This window comes from Perca fluviatilis, chromosome 11, assembly GCF_010015445.1.
Source record: "Perca fluviatilis chromosome 11, GENO_Pfluv_1.0, whole genome shotgun sequence".
Taxonomy (NCBI): Eukaryota; Metazoa; Chordata; class Actinopteri; order Perciformes; family Percidae; genus Perca; species Perca fluviatilis.
The window spans coordinates 18,021,047-18,041,842 of NC_053122.1; the positions used below are offsets into that span (position 1 = coordinate 18,021,047).

General features: G+C 37.6%; 2 protein-coding genes across 2 annotated transcripts; both read left to right on the forward strand.

Annotated features, from left to right (window-relative positions):
- The first annotated feature begins 6,313 nt into the window (after positions 1-6,313).
- LOC120567767 (C-C motif chemokine 20-like) lies at positions 6,314-8,786 on the forward strand. The gene is made up of 5 exons (XM_039814778.1): positions 6,314-6,444; positions 7,152-7,237; positions 7,540-7,657; positions 7,781-7,898; positions 8,186-8,786. The coding sequence occupies exons 2-5, from the start codon at positions 7,174-7,176 to the stop codon at positions 8,207-8,209; spliced, it is 324 nt and encodes a 107-aa protein (XP_039670712.1). The 5' UTR covers positions 6,314-6,444; positions 7,152-7,173; the 3' UTR covers positions 8,210-8,786.
- Positions 8,787-14,905: 6,119 nt separating this feature from the next.
- Positions 14,906-20,683, forward strand: im:7138239 (uncharacterized protein LOC497366 homolog). The gene is made up of 7 exons (XM_039816210.1): positions 14,906-14,957; positions 15,501-15,596; positions 15,867-16,006; positions 16,322-16,598; positions 18,162-18,340; positions 19,499-19,557; positions 20,433-20,683. Exons 1-7 carry the CDS (start codon positions 14,906-14,908, stop codon positions 20,581-20,583), a joined length of 954 nt encoding a protein of 317 aa, XP_039672144.1. The 3' UTR covers positions 20,584-20,683.
- The last annotated feature ends 113 nt before the right edge of the window (positions 20,684-20,796 follow it).

Here is a 20,796-nt window from a genome sequence, read left to right on the forward strand (position 1 = left end):
TCCCAGACGTGTAAACACATAAAAGCCACTCTGCTCTGATCAAACCTAGGAGTGTCACATGCTTAGGCATTTGGGGCACCTACAAATGCAAGCAACAAAATCTTACCGCTTTCAGTCTACCTTTTCTGGACATTATTGCCTGACATTTATGTCTAATCCAACTGTTTTCATATGGATGTTTTTACAGCTTTATGTTGTGTACAGCTGTCTGAGATGATCTGCTGCTTTGCATATATTGTTTTTTATTTTATTTTAAGCCAAAGCAGTTTACCTCATCTGCCACTGGAGGGCAAGAACAGTTTAGTTTTAAATTGTAATGCTGGAGCTACGCCTTCTTTATACACAGACAGTTATACAACACTGTCTATTATTCTGAATCAGCTTGTTCAAACACCTCAGTGAAGCTATAATGTTTTTTTATGGCTGTACTATTCCATCAACTGGAAATATTATAAATGTCTCAACAATCATTTGTATACACATTTTCCAGACATAACAACATAACATTGTATAACTGAAAAAGTAGTCCTTTACATGCTTTTCAGTGCTTGCAATTCTTTGGCAAGTTTTAAATAAATAATTTGAACAGAATACTTTGGGTGTAATTAAATTAAGGGCAATGGAAGTTCATAGAATCATAGATAAACTATAGATATAATTACATAATTGGATTAAAACAATAATTACAATCATAACTCTTCTCTGTTGAGGATAAAAAAAACATTAATTTGGCATGCTCTCTCTTTCTCTCTCTCTCCCTCTCGCCCTCTCTCTCTTTCTCTCTCTCTCTCTCTCTCTCTCTCGTTTCTTTACTTTAGTAAAAGGGTCGAAGCAACAGCTCTTACCCCCATACATATGAAATGTTTCAATTAGGAAGTGACCAGGTTCCAGATAAAGAAACAGGAGTTAGGCAGAAAACACTGGGCAAATACAGCACAGACATAAACATAAACCAGTTGTTTGCCTTTGTTATTTCAATTATGGGGTGGCTGGCTCAGGAAGTAGAGCGGTCGTGGTCAGTGGTTCGATCCCTGTCCTCAGCAGTCTACATGTCAAAGTGTCCTTTGGCAAGATACTGAACCCCACATTGCTTTTGTATAAATGTGTGTGTGAATGGTCTCTGTACAGTGTAAAGCAATTTATGGTTAAGGAACACTGTATGGGGCCCATTTCATAAGAGTTTTCATTGCACAATACCGACCAAAGGTTTTCTGCAAGAATCATGCTTCAAATGTCCCTTCAGGCAGAACTCAAAACAAGCCACTGCATGTGTTTGCCACAAAATCCCTCATCTGTCAGGGGAGCTTGGCTTGTGCTTCGAGCAATAACAGTTTCATTTCTTTTCTTATCCATCAGCATAGCCGTTGTCCAATGTCCACTGCAAATCAGTGAGTCAACATTTTTATTGGTTGCAGGCCAGGGAGCTTAACTCTCACTAACCTATAATCATACTCCAGCTAAATGTTTGTGCATTTGTGTTGTGCCTGATAAAATTGTCTGTTACCATCAAGTGCAGATTTGTAAACATGCTCTGTAATATTGTTGTTGTTAAAAAAAAGCTGACTTCCTGTCCTCCTGATGTGTGTAATATGTTTATAATAATCATATGTGCTGCTTAGAAGTACAATAAGACCATCTCCACACTCTGTTACATAACAGACTTATTTTTTTCCTCCCAGATCATTGTAACTAACACCCAAAGATAAAACCCAGGGGAATTTCACTGGAAAAAACAAAGCTAATTATGATGTGAACATTCTTTCACAAAACCCAAAACCATCTCACTTGTTGAGTGGTGTAATATTTGATCTTATCTTCTGAGCAGTGTCATCTGAAGAACACAGCTTCTGGGTAGAGCTAAATACAGCAGATTGTTGAATAAATTAGAATAAAATAAGAATGCTAGATCAAAAACTCACAATAGAGCAATGAAACAGCTCGAAATTTCAGGTCAGTTTTGCACATATTTGCGTAGGATTTTCCTAGCTAAAAATAACTGCAGAGGCCTAATTCCAGAAAGAATTTTAATACTGGACGTCTGTGCAAAACTCCAGATTACGTTTGTTTACGTCCAGTACCTGTATTTTTTTTTTTTTACTTCTGTCTACAATATCTGTGCATGGCAACTGCGGTTGAGGTTACATAAACATAATGGTTAAGGTAAAAAAAAATTAGTTGCAGGTCTGGAACTCCAGTCTCCCGCAAAAAATACATTAGATACAGATACATTATGATACATAAAGACAACACATTGGCACAACATATTGGCACTGGATGTAGATCGATTTGTCTAATCTGAATGTAATTCCTTTGTTCCCCCATGAAAAATCACACAGGTATGCTAAGTTTAGACTTCTTAGGGCTTTTTGGAAATACTTTTTTTTTTTAAATGTCTTTTTTATAGAAGCAGAGTAGGGCTTTCCGACACAACTTCACTTCCAAGGTGCATGGAGAAGGAAAAAAGTCTGAAAAGGTAAAACTCCAGCAACAGTTGTAATACACGGAACAACTTTATTGTTTGACCAATGTGTTTCGGCTTGTGGCCCGTTTTTTTGTTTTGTTGTTGTTATTGCTGTTTTCACCTCTGCTTATTATGGGATTGCCTTTGCTGGTCATTTCTTTTTATGTTTTTTGTTGCTGGTATCAGAAAAGTAAAGTAATGGCTGGATTGAAGGGAAGTTTGCTGTCTAGTACATTCATGCCCCCAAGAGTGAGAAACCTTTTGATCTTGATGATGTTTCCTAATCTGAAATAGGGAAAACTTAATCTTTAATCAAACATATCAAATGAACTTATCAGAACCTTTTGACATTAACATAGATGGTTTTTATTTGCACAGTCATGCTCCAAGCAGGAGAGAAACCTTTCTGTTTGGCATTATCACGCCCAGAAAACCTGAACCCCTATGATGCTTCAAAATCAGTTAAAAAAAAAGGAAAGAAAGAAAAAGAAATAAGACAACCGGTAGAGAATAAATTCTTTTTTGATTGTTTTCCTCCATGTTTGCTTACGTTTTTCCTTTTCATGCACATGCAGTTTACAAATGGAGGGTTGCAAAAGAGGTAAATCAGTATCATTATTCAGTCTACAGCATGTGAGACAGCTCTGTTCTCATCTCTGCTGTACTTGTTTTGTACTGTGTGCCAAAGTAAAGTTTCTCACACACTGATAAACGACTTCTTGGAGATGTCTACTTGCAAAACTACAGCAACGGTGATGGGATAAAAAAACATATCATATTGTCTGAAAGGAATGCTGAAGACAACACACTGTATCATCACACGGCCTGGGTCCAAGTACTTTTGCCAGTGGACCATCATCTCCTGACAAATATTCAATGCCATTAATCCTTCACGATTTTTTTTCAAATATGCAAGCACAACCAGGAATACAGATAACCACAGCCAACTCTCTAGTTTTTTTCTTCTTGTTCAAGTTGCAGGTTGCTTTGCCAATGAACATTAAGATCTTTTTCTTTTTGTATTGTGATCAAAATCACACGCCTAACCCCTTAACGCCGACTGTCGCTAATTTGCATCAAACCCCTTCCATTCCGACTGCAGGCGAGATAGTGTGTGTATTCCCCCCAATGCCGGTTTGTTTACATGCGATACATACCTCGGAACCTTTTGCATGCACTGGTTTCTCGTAGGACCGGTCGGAGTGGGAGATACATCCGGTTCACGGAAGCGAAATTAAACCTAACCCTACCCCTAACCCTAAACCTAACCCTACCCCTAACCCTAAAGAAACTACTGTCAATGTTAGGGAGTAGGAGAGTGTTTTCTTTCTTGCCGTTGTCAAGATCCATGTATTTGTCAATTACAGTTTAGAAGTTCTAACAACTTTGTGACATGAATGAAATCTACTATGTGTTTTATTAATTTTACCATTTTGTAAAGAATTTTACCATAATGCCTGTTGTCGCTAATTTGCATCATACCTAAATTTATATCTATTCCATATGCTATAGACAAATTAACAATCTCAACTTAATTTAGCATCAGCTTGGAGCCAGAAACACACATATTTTGTTTATATGATTGTGAATAAATTCAGGCGCGGGGGCTAACAGCGAGCAAGACCAGAATTGCACAAAAAGACTGAGGGAAATAGTAAATAAATTACAGCAAATCAAATGTATATGAACTCCTTTAATGTTTGGGTGGGAACTGGAAAGATACACGAAATTCTCAGATTCTTTTTAGATAAATGTTTGGCCTTTATTTGATAGGACAGCTGAAGACAGGAAAGGGGAAGAGAGAGGGAGGGCGACATGCTGCAAAGGGCCACGGGTCAGACTCAGACCCCGGCCACTGCGGTAAGGACTGAGCTTTAGTATATGGGATACACGCTCAACCAGGTGAGCTACCAGGGCGCTGGAGTAAACGTGTAGTAAACAACTGAAGTGTGCACCAGTATCCTGCAGGCAAAGGAAATGAAAAGGGCAGGTTCAGGGTACACCTCATTGGGCTGAGCATGGTGTTTGGATGTGAGTAAGTATAAACAGTGAACAGTGCTCTCTAATGTCCACTCAAGCACTCAAGGCTCATTAATATCTGTCACAAAGCGCTCAACAGAAAGTCTCTGTGAAAGGAACTCTGATGCCTGTTGTCAGGCACTAACAGGAATGGCTTTGGGTGGATATGCGATATGGCAATGCTGACAAGTGTTTTTAATGCAAAACTTCTTACCTGTCAGATCACAATATGACTAAAAGAAGGTTACTTCAAATCTGGTTCATATCTGAAATTCTGAAGAAGCTCGCCTGAGAATATGGCATGACTGAGGGTCAACAGGTTTTTACATGAGACATGGTGTATTTTTTACACTTTTTTTGGTTCAAGCATGTACATCAACAAAATTTGGTAATTGCTTTATAAACGGACAGGCAATAGTGATATCAGACTAATAAAGTTGACACATATAGGCCATTCATTCTAGACATGCTTAGAATTACTTTAAAACACAGTGACTAATGACTTGTTCTTTCCTATTTCTCGTCGGCTCCAAGGGTCCAAACAAGTTCAGCCAAGCTTTATTGATCCTGAGAAACAGCTTTTATGGCCTGATAAAACTTGCTCTGTGCCATCTGTTGGGGACTTGGGGACTTCCACACACAATTAAAAGTAAATGAGTAACAGCATCATTTTCACCTTTATACCGTACATCAACCAGTGTTCTCTAAATGATATGCAGTGTTTATGTTTCACACTTAAAAAGCTAACCAGAGACAGTGAATCCAATTCATCTCAGCATTAAAAGAATGCACAAGAGCTAAATGACTTACCAATAAAGTAATACCCATAAAATAGCGGTAGGCGGTGTGCATGGTGGTCATTCTCTATATCATCAAATGAAGCTTAGAAATTATTTTATGGCAGGCTGAAACAGGCTGAAAGTGTAATTTCTCTAGAAAACCAATCTATCATTGTATGTCCATAAAAAAACATTTAAAACCTTACTAGGGGGAACAGTTTTCTATATAGAAATATTGAAGATGTCTCCAAAAATTAAATAGGAGGTCATACTGGATTTCACTGTAACACCAGCAAGTATCAGTGCAGGGACATCATTTTCAGGGGACGAGTGGAACTATAAACCCGGCCAGGGCCACAACGTGGGGAATGCTCTCAATTTAAAGTTTGTTTTTATCTCTTTATACTCTACAGGCATGTGTTTTAGTTTTTCTGTTATTTGTACCTTCCTGAGAATGAATGTTTTAAAAAGGGAAGGAGTTACTGACAAGTGTAAATGTTAATTATGCTATTTAGTTTTATATAGTACATTACTCTAGTTGCACCTACATGTAAGAATGTGTTACATGGGTATGTGGTGTATGTACTGTATGTTTGTGCATTTAGATTTATGAATTTAAGTGCCTGTGCATGTTCACATTCCATGGTGAAAATGCATGTTTATGTTTATGTACATGTACATAATATATATATATAGTGTATTGTTATAATTATTATATTGATATCAATAGATATTTGGGGTTCCTTCCTTTAATATCTACCCTGTTTGAGCAAGGACACACTGATATGAGTGTGTGCTTGTATTCAAAGAGAAACACATCATTTGAGATACAAATATCTGGTCTGTTTCTTGAAACTATATAAGGCCAGGATGTTGGGCAGGATGAGCTTTAACAGTTGGATCTTAGCACAAATATGTGACTGTCTAAGTCTGTTATTCCATCCTTTGTGTTAAATACTGTTCTTAAGTGCGAGGGGATGTTAAAACCTTCATGAGTTTAACTCCAAAATCTTTTAGAAAAACACATCAGCATTGGTTCGGGAAAAAAAGAAATACGAGTCGAGGGGCAAAGGTGTGTCGCGTTTATGGAAATATGATCCATGCACCTGAGTCCTTATAAGAGTGCCTCACCTCACCTGCACAGAGACAAGAAGAGAGCAACAATATACACCTGGAGCTTTACAGGTGAGTAACCGGTTAATTCAAATATAAAAAGAGACCCTGCACTGTTTTAATGTGGAGTAATGGTCATCCGTATTCTTTCAGATAAGATTAAGATTTATATAATTTGTAGAAGTTTTGTTTGGGTTATTCTTTACTCTACTTTACTTTACTTTACTTTAAAAGTAAAAGTACACATCAGTTCACATCAAATCAATGTAAATGTGACAGATTTTGACAAAAGGCAATTTCTTTTGCAATGTCACGGCAGGTTTATGTTAAGAAATGAAATGTTATGCCTTAAGTCAAACAGATTCAAAGTAAAAGCACAGATTTAGTGAACAGATGTGAATTCTTTTTTCATCAGCACACAAAAGCAATAACATTTAATTTAGTTTCTTACCAACAAAAAAAAAGCAAGAAATAATGGAAACATTTATGGCCATCAAAAATAAATTGGTTCATTTTTTAGAACTGTGATTGCTTTATTCAACAGGTGTCAACACGTCCTGTAATGGAAAGAGACTCAAATAGAATGAGATTTGTTTAACAACAGGGAGTTGTTGAGTAAAATAGGTCAACGTTTTAAGATACATATGTATATGAGAATGTATAAGAGAGCCATTATGAAATATTTGCTAAAGGTTCAAGGTTTCAAAAGTGTGGGAGGAGATTCACAGAGTGATAAGGCTGATTGCAGATAATTTTTGCATCCATCTGACTTCTTTCAGAGCTGCAACTACAGACTGCACCATGCGCTTCCCAACGCTGATCATCCTGCTGATCCTATCTTGTCTTTGCCTTGCACTGGCACAAAGTAAGACACTGTAAAAGAGCAGCTGGTATCTGACAGTAGTGTCACATAGGTGGCATTTAATACGGAGAAAAGATAAAATGATGAGGCAGCTTTATTGCCTCAATAACTACATTGGCAGATGTGGCCTCACTGTGTACTTATTGACTTGTTAAGACCTTTAGCATTGTGTCAATTACCTTTTGATTGAATTATTTCACTGTTGTACAACTAATGTTGTACAACTAAGTATACTATACATTCTGTAGTGGTGCGGGATTGTACTGAATTTCTAACTTTACTGTACTGGATTTCTAATTCTTCAGCGACTTTTGACGACTGCTGTTTGAGGTATGTGAAAAGAATGAGCAAAGGCACTCAAAGACACGCAGTGACGTACAGATGGCAGGAGACAGACGGAGGCTGCAACATTCCTGCTATAATGTAAGTACGTATGCATAGACTTTAAGAACATCCACAAAACTCTTAAATGTTTAATATTTTTAACAGAGGTTTTCTATCACTGCTACTCAAAATAAACGTTTGTTTGCATCAATTATGCTCTAGCTTCATCATGAAGAAGGGGAAGGAGTTTTGCACAGACCCCAGAGACACATGGGTCAAAAAACTGATGACAAAGATTGACGAAAAAAGTCAAAAAATGGACCACAAGAAACACAGTAAGGTGGGTGATTACTGAAATGTTTGCACTGCAACCTTTTATCAAGTTATGTCAGTCTATATTTAAGGCCTAACAACCTTGTTTTATTAAAACAAGTGAAAAACTCTACCAGTGCAGTGTGGGTTTTTCAACCAGTTTCCAATGGAAATCATTGTTTTTAATATATCCATAAATTAGTGTTTGCATCGTGACGCTCTAGAATCAACAAAAATGACACATTTGAAAGTGTATAAAACAATTTGAAATATGTGTAAAGTGGTGTTCAAACGGATGTCTTTTCTGTCTCACAGCCTCAATGGTCGAACAGAGGCTGAGGGTGACCGCCTGCGACAATGGCCCCCAGTCATCTTTCCTCAATCTGCCAAATCTTATCAAGCAACAAATGGTTTTATGGTGTCTTACTGGAAGGCAGTCGAGGAAGCTGGCCAAGGAAATCTTGTAGCATCACTTTTACTTTCACTCTGCAGTCAGATAAAGGTCAAAGCTTGGGTAGAATCACAGCAACACTTGTTCAGGGTTGGACTGCTAATGCCGACTGGCCACGACACACATATAATGCCTTCTATAGCATGGCTGCTGTTTTCACGAGGTATTCAATAAGCTGTTTAATTAATGGTGATGGAGTGTAAATGATAATAATATGTATGTAATATTTAGAGTATTTCTTGCATGATGTGTCTAAATGTCCATCAAATACTTGTTTATATGCAAACACTAATTGTTAAATGTTAATGCCTTTTTGAAATGCGTGTCATGGAAAAAGGTGAAACTCCTGTCTTAATTTCTTCTAAATAGTTTAAATGTCTGTTTTTCCCTCCGTACGTTTTGTACTTTATTATGTGTTCTCATAAAAACATTATTACAATAAACTTTCTCATCACCTCCCTCTCAGTGTTGTTTAAAAGTTTATGATTATGTTCACATACATTTTTTATACAGTGTTTTCCTCTTGGCCCAATTATGGTTTATTCTTTCATGTTGTTTGAATTTAAACACATTTTTACACTGTATTTTCTGGGGACATTATGTAAAAAGAAAGAAGGAAAGAGGAAAGGAAACACTCCATTCCTGTCCATTGGAGTACATTAATGAAGAGTTTGAATTATATGAGGAAAATACTTCTCCTGGGAATCGTATGGTGTAAGCGAGGTTCAATGATGTTTATATTGTATTAACACAAGGCATACAGCAGTAACAATCAAGCAGTAACAAGTTTACCTTAAAAGGCTGAGTTTGCTAAAATGTCTGCACATGGTCTCATTTCAAGGTTTCTTTATGAGACTGCTATAAAGTATAATTCTCCTCCTTTATCACCTGATGTTATCATCATCAAACATACTTTATACTGGCAATATTGTATATATAATAATATATAATATTGTGACTATTATTGCCACTGTTCATCACGCCCCCAATCGGCACAGTCAGACGCCGCCTACCAAGGGCCTGGGTCTGTCCGAGGTTTCTTCCTGAGAGGGAGTTTTTCCTCGCCACTGTCACACTGAATGCTTGCTCTTGGGGGAATTATTGGAATTGTTGGGTCTTTGTAAATTATAGAGTGTGGTCTAGACCTACTCTATCTGTAAAGTGTCTTGAGTGAATTGATACTATAAATAAAATTGAATTGAATTGAATATTTAACTTACAAAAGTTGAAATAAAATTTAAATATGACAGTTCTATGTAACTAGTAGATATGTAACTAATCTCACATTAAACACAGTTTCTAGTGCAGATCACTGCAATAAAAAGAGACCAACACTAATCTGAACTCATTATTGATATGTAGGCAGCATAACTGTTGAAGTGACACGTTCACCATTTCACACATTTTAATGTTTCCACTTGCTGTATATAAGTGGCTCATGTGAATGTGATATGTTTTCCCCATGTCATTTAGATGCTATAATGATTTTACACACTTTTTGCCTTATATTGCATGCATATAATCATACATTTTTATGCTCCCCATATTCATGTTTTTCTTTTCCTATGTACTATGTATGAAATTTCACAGTCATTATAACTTGATTTGCTTTGCACAGGATCCACAGCTAATTAGATCTAACAATTAACAAACTAAGCCTGTAATATCCCAAGATCTGAGGTGTGTTGAATCATTTACAAATGGTTTCGTTTGGACGCAACTATTCTTGAAACGAATTCAGGGAAGAAAAGATTGTTTTGGTACGTGTGGACGTGGCCTTAAATGTTCTGATTGCAACTGCAGTGCAAAATATCTGCAGAAAGAAAGCAGGCACACATAAAGCTTCAATGAGAGTATGTGTGAATGTGATGTGATTTACACTGAGTAGTATCTGATCTGACATGGTGCCGGATTTACTCATTGATCTATGTCTGTTACTCTCTCATCTCTATGAGCATCCACAAGAACTGCTGGGACATGCAGCTGATAAAATCTCACTATGAGTAACGCAGTGTGTTTGACTGCACTGTTTGTGGAGATTTATGACTTCCACACATTTTGCCTTGCAGAGGCTTCATCTTGCACACTGTGTGTGCCTCCATAGCAACATTATCAGACAATACAGGCCTGTGCACTACAGTGTATTAATTATCTGTTTGTTGGTTAAAGGAAAGGTATGAACACATCTTCTAAGCTAATGTTGACTTGACTGAGAGGTGAGAGTCAAAAAGAAAAAAACATTTTTTAAGTAGGGCAATCAACAGAAATCAAATAAAAAGCAGAGAATCCTCCATGCACACAGGTAAAGTATCTATTTGAATAGACTGCCAACATTGCCCAAAGGCAACGGTGATATATAACCTGACAAATCCAAAATGAATTACCAAGACATTACCAGCATATACAGTTTTGATGGACATCCAAAATTGCACAGTATAACTAATAGATGCACCACCCCAGAGGTCAAAGAATTGGGTTGCAGCATGAAAAGGATTTTGGTGCAGCGGCTTTCGTTTCTTCTTGTTTATATCACAACAGACAAATGTGCTGCGCTCTTTGCTTTTGCATGCTGGGGCAAAAAGAAATAGCTTGTTGGCATTGTGATCAGAAATTTTAGCTTTCGTTCTTTTATCAAGGGGAAAATACCATGGAAGGAAAACCTGAGACGGAACCAATATGTGGAGAAATCCCTTTACAATTAAACAAATGTGATACATTACAGGAAATATGATGATTAAGCACATAGAGACCAGAAAACGTTATTTGAAGATTATCAGAGACCACATCCACCCTGACCACAGACTTTCGGCTGCTGCCGTCTGGCAAGTGGTACCGCAGTCACGTTCTGTTGCCTGATAAACATTTGCACACACACACACACACACACACACACACACACACACACACACACACACACACACACACACACACACACACACACACACACACATACACACACACAGACACACACAAACACACACACACACACACACACACACACACACACACACACACACACACACACACACACACACACACACACACAGTCTATTCTGTTGGCAGTCTATTCAAACACACAAACACATGTGTGTTAGTTGTGTTAGTTGTTATATTGTGTACTGTTTAACCTAAGCCCAAAACCTGTCATGGCAGCTTATTTCTTTTACTGTATTGGCAGGGTCATAAATAAATATGTTATTATATTGTGCTAACGTGTGACATAAATATTTTTTAACACCAATGAATGACAATGGTCAGTAAAGATCAATGTTGAGTTAAATTTATTATAGGGTTCTCTTAAGTTATTAAAAATTAAGATATTTACATTTATACATGTATTTTTACTGTTTTGATAAAATGAAAAATACTATACATTTGAAATATAATGACATACAAGAGTAGAAAATTCACAATTTGGCATAAATAAAAATGACCTAATTAAATTCAGATATTAACTCCACATCCTTCTTTGTATAAAAGATCTGTAAGGATTTTGCAAAAACAAAATTGGGATCTACAAAACTGGTAGATTCCTAGTACTTCGTCATGCTTTTTTCTGAAAAAAAAAACAAAAACTTGGTTTTGATGTTTCCAACATTCCTATTGCCTTACTGAAAGAGGAATCTCTGGGTCATTGTCAGCCCCCATGCAAAATTTTGTTCATGCTCCATTGCTTTAAATGCAGCTCCCATTGTCAAATGTTTAATGTTATCTTAGTTATCTTACGAAAGAGTGCCAAGTACGGTTACAGAGTATGCCATTGGGTCCACACTTTCATTTACAGTGACCTGCATTAGCATGATGTGGAAGTAAATCATTAGTCATCAAGGTACTTCCATAGCATTACAGCTATTCAAAATCAGATTCTGTCCATTTAGCTGGTAAAACAAGAGGGGTTGTTAAAGGAACAGTCAAACATGTTGGGAGATATGCTTATTTGCAATCTTTCCAAGAGTTAGATACAAAGAACAGTATCATTCTAATTGCCTGTTTATTGAGTATGAAGCTGGTGTCATGAGCCAATTAGCTTAGCTTAGCATAAAGACTAGAAGATGCGGGATACAACTAGCCTGGCTCCCTCCAAAGCTAAAAAATACACCTATAAGCACCAAAGGCAAATAAGACAAATAATCGCATTTCCCCAAAATGTCGAACTATTCTTTTAAGAAACTAAACTACATGATGATACAGACCACAAAGGATTGTTTGTTTAGCAGGCCATCTGAGCCTGCTCTCCATGTGAGTTTGTTCTGGGACTATTTGGTGCAAGTCTGGCTGTAGCCCACAGCTTCCACAGGCCTCCTCTTTTGGATGCAGTGTAGTAAAACCAGGTAAGCCCCATTAACGGGGCTTCTCAAGTCTAGGCTGCTGTTGAGGACCTTGGTGATGCCAAGATCTTCCAGCACTGCCTTCACATTCAGTTCATCTGAGCTGAGGATGTGGGAAAGCTTGACCAGGTGTAGGGCTGCAAGCTATAGCAATACCTCTCATCCAGTCAGGCTTCAAGTCAACGTTATTATCATGCTGGGAAAAGAGAAAAGAGAGAAATGTTTGAGGAATTAGAAAGTTAATCAGCTCTCCTGCATATAGTTGGTTTAAAGTATGAGAACCTTTAAATGCAAAGTCACAAGAAAAGCAAGTGTTATCATTGCCTGGATTCATTATTCAACAACTTCAACAATATTAGTTCTACAAAAGTATCTTAAAATGATATCCTTTCCTTAAAAAAAAAAGCATTCTATTGTTTTTATATTCTGCACTGGGAATCTCCTCTCTCACTTTACAGCAAACTGTACTGCTCACAATGTTCACATATAGGCCTGCTGTTGACTTACAGTACCACATGTTTGACTGCAGACAGGACCTGAGAAAACCCAAGTTTGCTCTCCAGGTCTGAAAGGTGCCCCCTGGTGCTGATACGGGAGAAAAGGGTTTCCTCTGCTGGCATACTCCAGCACTAGGTAGAGCCTCTTGGGGTTGGGGTGAGCCAGCTTCTCCATGCAAGAGATTTCTGAGTCAAAAAGCACTTCTGATTGCTTGCCCAGATGCAACTTATCCAGGATTTTTTACTGCAACTCTCTTTCTCTACCTCTTCTATTATTCAATATTCCTTATGAAGTACCGATTTTCCTTTATGTTTTGATTTTTATTAATTCATGTCTGTTTATCACCATCATTGTCATGTTGCACACAGACTGCTGGCTATGAAGGCTGAAGATAGTGTGGATTAGTGGGTTGCTGGTTGATGAGATGGCCTCTGACATCTGGAATGACCCCAGATTTACATTGTGTAATATGTTGAGCTGACTGAAGGGTCTTCCATGAAATGAATCTGTGTGTCTTCCTATTTATTTTAAAACTGAGAGTTTCCAACCAACTACTAGTAACAAGTCATTTGCTCTCACAGAAAAGCCACTTAATCTTTCCTCCACTCCCCTTAAGTTTGAAAAACAAGTTGTGGTCATCTTTACAGAGTTTTACAGTTCTTTTGACAACATATCATATGATCTACATAATTAAATCAAGTAATTACAATGACTTAATTTGGGTTCTACCAGGATAATGATTCATTTCAATAAGATTTGTTGTAACTTAATGAAAGGAATCAACAATTGAAACTGTTGAAGGGGTCACCTTAATCAAGGTGTCTGAGTGCTGATGGCTATCTGAACGATGATCCGTTGATCCCAATGAAAATGAGGGGATCATATCAACACTTCAAAGAAGGACTAACACCTTATTAACATATGGAGAATCAGTAAAATGTTAACATTTTAACATGGCAAACTGTCTTTCTTGTAATTAAAATAAGACTTTTTAGAACGATGTCAGAAAGGGAACAAAAGAGAGTATTTAGGTTGCCCTTTTAGATGTATAATTAACAAAACATGAGGTGTATTCTGGGCATTGTTTCCATTATACTGTGTTCTTAGTTCGGACAAAACCCAGAAATGTTATATATTAACTCATTGACATGTCTGAAAACATGTTACCTGTAAAATATGTTATTCTAATTCTTAATTTGGGACCTTTCCTCTAAAGAAAAAGAAGCTGAGATTTGGAGGGCAGCTCTGAGAGGTCTGGCCATTTGGTGTCATGTTGAATAAACACAAAGGTGCTGGAGTTTACTGAAGGGGAGGCTCAGGCCCCCATGCTGATCCTGTTTATGTGTTTGGGCCAGGTTTTGTTTTAAGTTGGAGGTGCTAAACACCTTCCCCCTGAGATAAAAGATGATTAATGCCTTTGCGTGAGCGACGCTTTCATGGCTCAAGGCTACTTAAGCACTTCATTAGAGTGAGCTCGGGCCGGTCGACACACTCGAGCCACTGGGTCCCTCGCTGCAGAAACAAACAAGCTGTAGAGATATCCTTTGAAGTGGACCCTGCTTGTAAGAACTCCATCCCACAAAGCATTCAGCATGGAAATTTGATTAGCTCTCACTTTTTTGAGCACACACCACTTTGAGAGCTTGTTTTCAGGTGACTTTTGGGGCTGAAGCTTGATCCCATATAAATATCAGAGGCATCAGTGAGCAGAGGTACACTCAGTATCTGGCAGCTGAGGAGCAGATTGGGACTAAAGCCATGGATGTACCCCGGCCATTTCTTCTCCTCCTGTGTGCCCTCCACCTGACCTGTAAGTACTGTTTGCTCTATTCTATTCTGCTGCAGCTGTGACATGTACTGTATAGAAGCAATTATTCATGAAACGGACTGACACCAATCTCCTCAAATATACTTACGTATCCCTTATGATATGACTGGTAAACATGAGTGTAGTAGAGGGTGTGCGGCTGTACAGCAAGGTGGGCTCAATTCACTTTCCATTTAACTAAATATTGATATATTTTGTCATGCAAATCCCAAATGACAATTTCTAGATGAATAATGGTCATGCATGATATAAAAGAAATGGATAGCGTTTTTCTTGGAAAGCTATTGCTATAAACATTCACCTGGTTGGGCCTAAGAAACTGCTAATTAATGCTTATAATTAACAAATGACTTGAAAATGGATTCCTGCACTATTGCATGTACAATATTGTTATGTCATGGGTTTGAATCTGCTCGTCTTGGAAAATATGTTTTAAATCATTCGTGAAGAAAGAGTAGGCTATGCTTACTCTACATCAAGTAAAACAGTGTTTTAACTCCCTGATGTTTGTGATATGTTTTATAGTGACCGGAGTGTTAAGCAAACACATAGATCACAGAAACCTGTTCACGCAGAGACTGTGCTGCAAAAGACAGAGCCACTTTGTCTACATTGGACAAGGTAAAGCACCACCACATGTTCTTCCATCAGTAAATGTTTCAATTTGCTATGTCTGTAATCCTCTCACAGAGGTCTAAGTATGAGTTGTCAAACATATTTGGAAATTTAAAAGCAACTGAGCTTAATAAAAACTTTTTTGAAATCATTATTTTTGAAACAATATTGATGACAATAATCATCTTGCTGTCTGACATGAAATTGATAATGGGTCTCTCTCTCTCTCTCTCTCTCTCTCTCTCTCTCTCTCTCTCTCTCTCTCTCTCCACACAGACATCTCTGGGAGTCCTGTCAGTGTTGATGTGGGAATGTGCAGGTCGCACTGTGGGGGGGCATCCAGGCCATCACATGAAGAAGGGCAGCAGGAATACTCTAAACATTCCTCGATGCTGGAATTTCTCAGGAGCAAGAAAGTAAGTGAAGTTTCCCCCACGGCCACAAGGGCGCGCTGTAACTGTGTGATTTTCTGTCGAAGGTTCCTGCTGAAACTCCAATAGGCCTTTACTTGATAATTAAGTTATTACCAAAGCGTCACAAAGCACGTATTTTAGTATGAAAAGCATGATTCATATGTTTGTAAGATAAACGAGTTTTGGTGGGCAACTCTGCAGAAATCAAGTAATAAAACTAATAATAAACTGCAAGTTAAAAAAAAAAAAAAAAAACTTTTTGAAACATGTTTTGACACGTCTGAATCAAACAAATAATGTATCTCAACCTTACAAAAGATGAGAACGCGCGGACCTGCAGCTCCAGAGAGTCCGGAGCCGCTGAACCATCTGCCCTCCTGCGGGATGAACCAGGTGTGTGAGCCGACCGGGGTGCGTGTAGACCGGGTGCTTCTCTTAGAGGGACCCCAGGAGGTGGATGTCATCGAGGAGTGCCACTGCGAGATCAAGTTGACCCAGTGCATCCGTGTCCCCGCACTGAAGACTTACTACTCCGAGACGCCGTATGAGACAGTCATCGACGTGGGACGATGCTCCCGGTCCAAGGGCTCACCAGGTGTGTGTGTGTGTGTGTGTGTGTGTGTGTGTGTGTGTATCTGTCTGTGCCAAATAACAACAATCAAAACAGGAAGAGGGGCTCAATCGTACAGAGAGCAGCTACTCAAATAAAAATAATGATAATAAAAAAAAATGATTGACTGAGAAATGGAAAATTTCCACAACAGATAGAAAGACTGAACAAAACTGCAAAAAGATGCAGTCAGTTGGTCAATTTGCCTACATGTGCCCAAATACTATATTAAGTGCAATAATGACAAATATGACAACAATCCTTCTGATTAGTCTAAAGTTTTGAAATCTGTTACTAACATACTTTGGGCAAGTAACAGCACAACTTTGAAATCTTTACATCACATGAATCATCACGCTTTTATCAATAGTCAAAGTCCGGATTTTTGAAAAATGGGGTTTATTTAATGTCTGACATAAAAAAGAATTACACTACATATATAACTTGTCATAAGAGTTCATAGATAGCCTACCAAATATGTGATTGTGCTCCTCGTAGTTGCTGAGATACAGCCATTTTCTTATCATACTATGGGACTTGTGTTTTTTTCCTAAAATAAAATGAAATATATAGAAAAGTAGTAGATAGTCCCATGTGCCCAAAGACTAATAAAGTATAAGTATTTTCACTGCCTTTACACAATATAGATTATATGCCCAAAATGAATTTAACCTTTTTAATCTAGTGCACATCCTGTTAAAACTAGTGTTAACGGGTGATAGGGTACAGTGTGTTAATGTATTGATACACATTGAACAACAGTATGTTTGTGGTCTCAGTAAACCATTATAACAGCATATACTTTAGTTATATTGTAATTCACTGCAGGCCGATAGTCAACGCAACAATGAACTGCTAGCATTGGGTTCACTCTGCTGATAAAATTAAAGCCCCAATCCTTACTTTTCAACCAGATTTTAGCTACATGTAGGTACATACATAAGAATCATGTGCATTGTATTTTAAGTCTCTTTTTCCAAATATTACTGATATACACTATTTTTTTACCAGCACCAAGACAATTTATGAAGTTGTTTTTTAGTGCTCACAAAGATAATCCCATCTTTTAAATGTTGCTGGTGGGGCTATCCCGTTATATTGCTTCATGTTCCACAAGCTCGCTCTGAACATGGAAAAACTGCTTTTAACTTTAGTGCCCCTGACTCCTGGAACAAATTACAGCAATTTCTTAAAATCAACTCAATTGCACCTTTTGGACAATTTAGAATTCTGGTTTTAATCTTACAAACTTCTACTTGTACTTGCTTCCCCATAGTGTATTTGTATACAATTTTCAATTTAGAAAGTTTTAAAGTTTTATTGTCTTTTTATCTTATGATGTTGTATTCTTTTTCTGTGTTGTTGTTTTGTGGTTGTCTCTGTAATTACTCAATGTCATTGTAAATGAGGGCCAACCCTCAATGATCCTTCAAGTTTAAATAAAGGTTGAATGAATGAATATTCATTTGGATCAAGTATTATAATTGAGCTGCTCCTCCTGCCCATATAAGTCTTAACTTTTCCTTCTTTTTTTTTAAACCTTCACAGAGGGATTCTCCTGTGTCCCCACTATGTTTGAGTCAGCCTTGTTGGAAACCCCCAACAAAGTGGACCTCATCCAGACAGTGGCGGCCTGTGAGCTGAAGGAAAGCTGCTACAGGGTCCCATACGTGGAGTATTACTATGAAATAGTCAATGCAGATGGAGTCAAAGATGAGAGGCTCAAAGTAGGTGTCATTTCTAAATTATCGCTAAATTTTTTAATTTCTTGTTCTAGTAAATCATCAGTCTTGTTCATCCACAACACAAATGTGTGTAAATCCAACTTTATATATAAATCCAGCCTTTCAAGATAAGTTTCATCTCTTCTTTGATTAGCTAGGCATAACACTAGAAGAATGATTCATTTGTGATGCTGGTTTCACACTTTCTTTTATAGTCAAGTTGAGAGGAAATGGGGGTCTAGCTGGGTGCCAGACAGTAATGAAGTATCTTTATTCATCAGACATGTGTGGAAGACAGCACTTAATTAAGCTAATCCACTGACCAGTGGATGGACTGCAGGATGTGTTGCATGCTTATTCATGCAACAATACACATGATAGACTGGCAGATTTGAGTCTCAGTTCAACTTCAGGAAAATACAATCAAAACCCGATTTTAGGTGCTTTGTTGGTCATGTAGAAAATTAGGGTTTAGCCTCATTATTCTGCTTTACATTTATACTAGGGCTGGGCAATATATCGATATTATATCGACATTGATTATGAGGCTGGATATCGTCTTGCATTTTGGATATCGTAATATCGTGCTATGAGACAAGTGTTGTCTTTTCCTGGTTTTAAAGGCTGTATTACAATAAAGTCAATACTTTTACCAGACTTACTAGCTGTTTTATTGTTTGCCTTAACACACTTAAGTCATTGTATCCCTATAGTACAACCCTATAATAGTCAACCCTACAATATCGCCACAATATCGACATCAATGTATTTGGCCAAAAATATTGTGATATTTGATTTTCTCCATATCGCCCACCTCTAACTTATACCATTCACAAAAGCCCCACTTAAAGCATTCACTATAAAGTTCATCCACAACCTTCTCAATACCACAGCGACAAATTAATTATTTGTGAATTTAAAATCAGACTTTACATGATAACTAAATTATAAGATTTGAGTTGAATTCCTGGAACCAGTTGGTCATTTTCAGTGCCTCAGCACCAAAGGTGCGAGTGCAGCACAAACACATATGGCCCCTGCAGGTGTCAAATCAAAGCAGTTACCATGCTAAACAGCAGCTGGGCCCCAGCTCAACTGGGTCAATATTTGTGAGCAGCTGTGAACTGATTACCCTTTCTCTGTGTTGCTAATTTTCCCCAGGAAATAGATGTGGGCAGATGTTTGGGAGGCTGCACCACAGGAAACCGATGCCTTCTCAGGTAAGCATGAACACAGCTGCTGCTACACACTCCCAAACACACACCTCCTCTGCCCCTCTCATAACAATTACCAGTGAGCTCTGACACTTTCTGCACTCAGCATGTTGCCCACATTTAATTCCTATACACCAAATGTCCCTCTGTTAGAAGTCTGCCACAATCTCAAAATAAAAGCTGAAGGTTTTATGAGATTGGGGCAGACTTATAACAGTGTAATATCAGTTTATCTTAAGTATATGAAAAGAATAAGAGGTTCCCATTGCTGATTTATCTTAAAGTTCCTTAATCATATCATTGGACTTTGATTTTATGGCTGGAAGAAGAAAAAAATGTGCATAAACAAAAACATTTAATTAACCCCTTATCATACATATCAATATGTTCCAGGACTTCATTGAAACTATATGGTGTTTACACTGAGTGAAATTTCAAACCCAAGACCCTTATTTTTTTATGGCCGCACCATTCTGTCAAATTAAAATATTTGTGATGTATTGTGCCCTTATTTTAGACACATTTTCCTTCTTTTCAATCTGACATCTTTGGAAATGTTGGGCTATAAAACTATAATTTAAAATCAAGGTTTTGGGGCTTTGCACTGCCCCCAAAAGCAGGCCATTATGTCTTCATGCATGGGATTCATTTTGTGTATTACACACTTGTAATACATTTAAATAAGCAGATTTATATTACTTTTACAAAAGGTTTACACAGGAATTATCCTTATTGAAATGGACAATAAAAAGTTCCAAAATGTTGACTGTCACAGAGTCACTGGACATAATAACAGGCTATATATGGATTATATAATTCAGGTATTTATGTGAAGGATGTATGAGTTGGCCGGATTTTAATGTTTCAATTTTCTTTTGCAGGAGTCGATCTGATCCAGCAATCTGCCACTTATGGGCTGAAAGACAGTCCAGCTCCTGTGTTCCTCAGGGCTACGAGAGCCACAACTTCCTTAACCAGCATGGGCAGATACGCACCATCCTCTCCATCACTTCTTGCCTTTGCCAAAACTGAACACTGCACCCCATACTGGAAAACAACTTCTAATCTCTTCAGGCGTTGAACAGTTTTAATTCATGATGACCCCACAAATACTATACCATTTGTTTAAGAATTTGCCACCCTAAAGTATTATTAGTATTATTGTATTATATGTAATATATGTAAAAATGATAATTTTGTAAATAAATTTAATACAACAATCTGTGAGGATTTGTCATTGGACCA

Bases quoted from the DNA above. Each gene is read 5' to 3' on its own strand.
- LOC120567767 (XM_039814778.1), top strand. From the start codon at position 7,174: ATGCGCTTCCCAACGCTGATCATCCTGCTGATCCTATCTTGTCTTTGC. The intron at 7,238-7,539 runs GTAAGACACTGT...CTAATTCTTCAG, and splicing joins TTGCCTTGCACTGGCACAAA to CGACTTTTGACGACTGCTGT. The intron at 7,899-8,185 runs GTGGGTGATTAC...TCTGTCTCACAG, and splicing joins ACCACAAGAAACACAGTAAG to CCTCAATGGTCGAACAGAGG.
- im:7138239 (XM_039816210.1), top strand. From the start codon at position 14,906: ATGGATGTACCCCGGCCATTTCTTCTCCTCCTGTGTGCCCTCCACCTG. The intron at 15,597-15,866 runs GTAAAGCACCAC...CTCTCCACACAG, and splicing joins CTTTGTCTACATTGGACAAG to ACATCTCTGGGAGTCCTGTC. The intron at 16,599-18,161 runs GTGTGTGTGTGT...AAACCTTCACAG, and splicing joins CCGGTCCAAGGGCTCACCAG to AGGGATTCTCCTGTGTCCCC.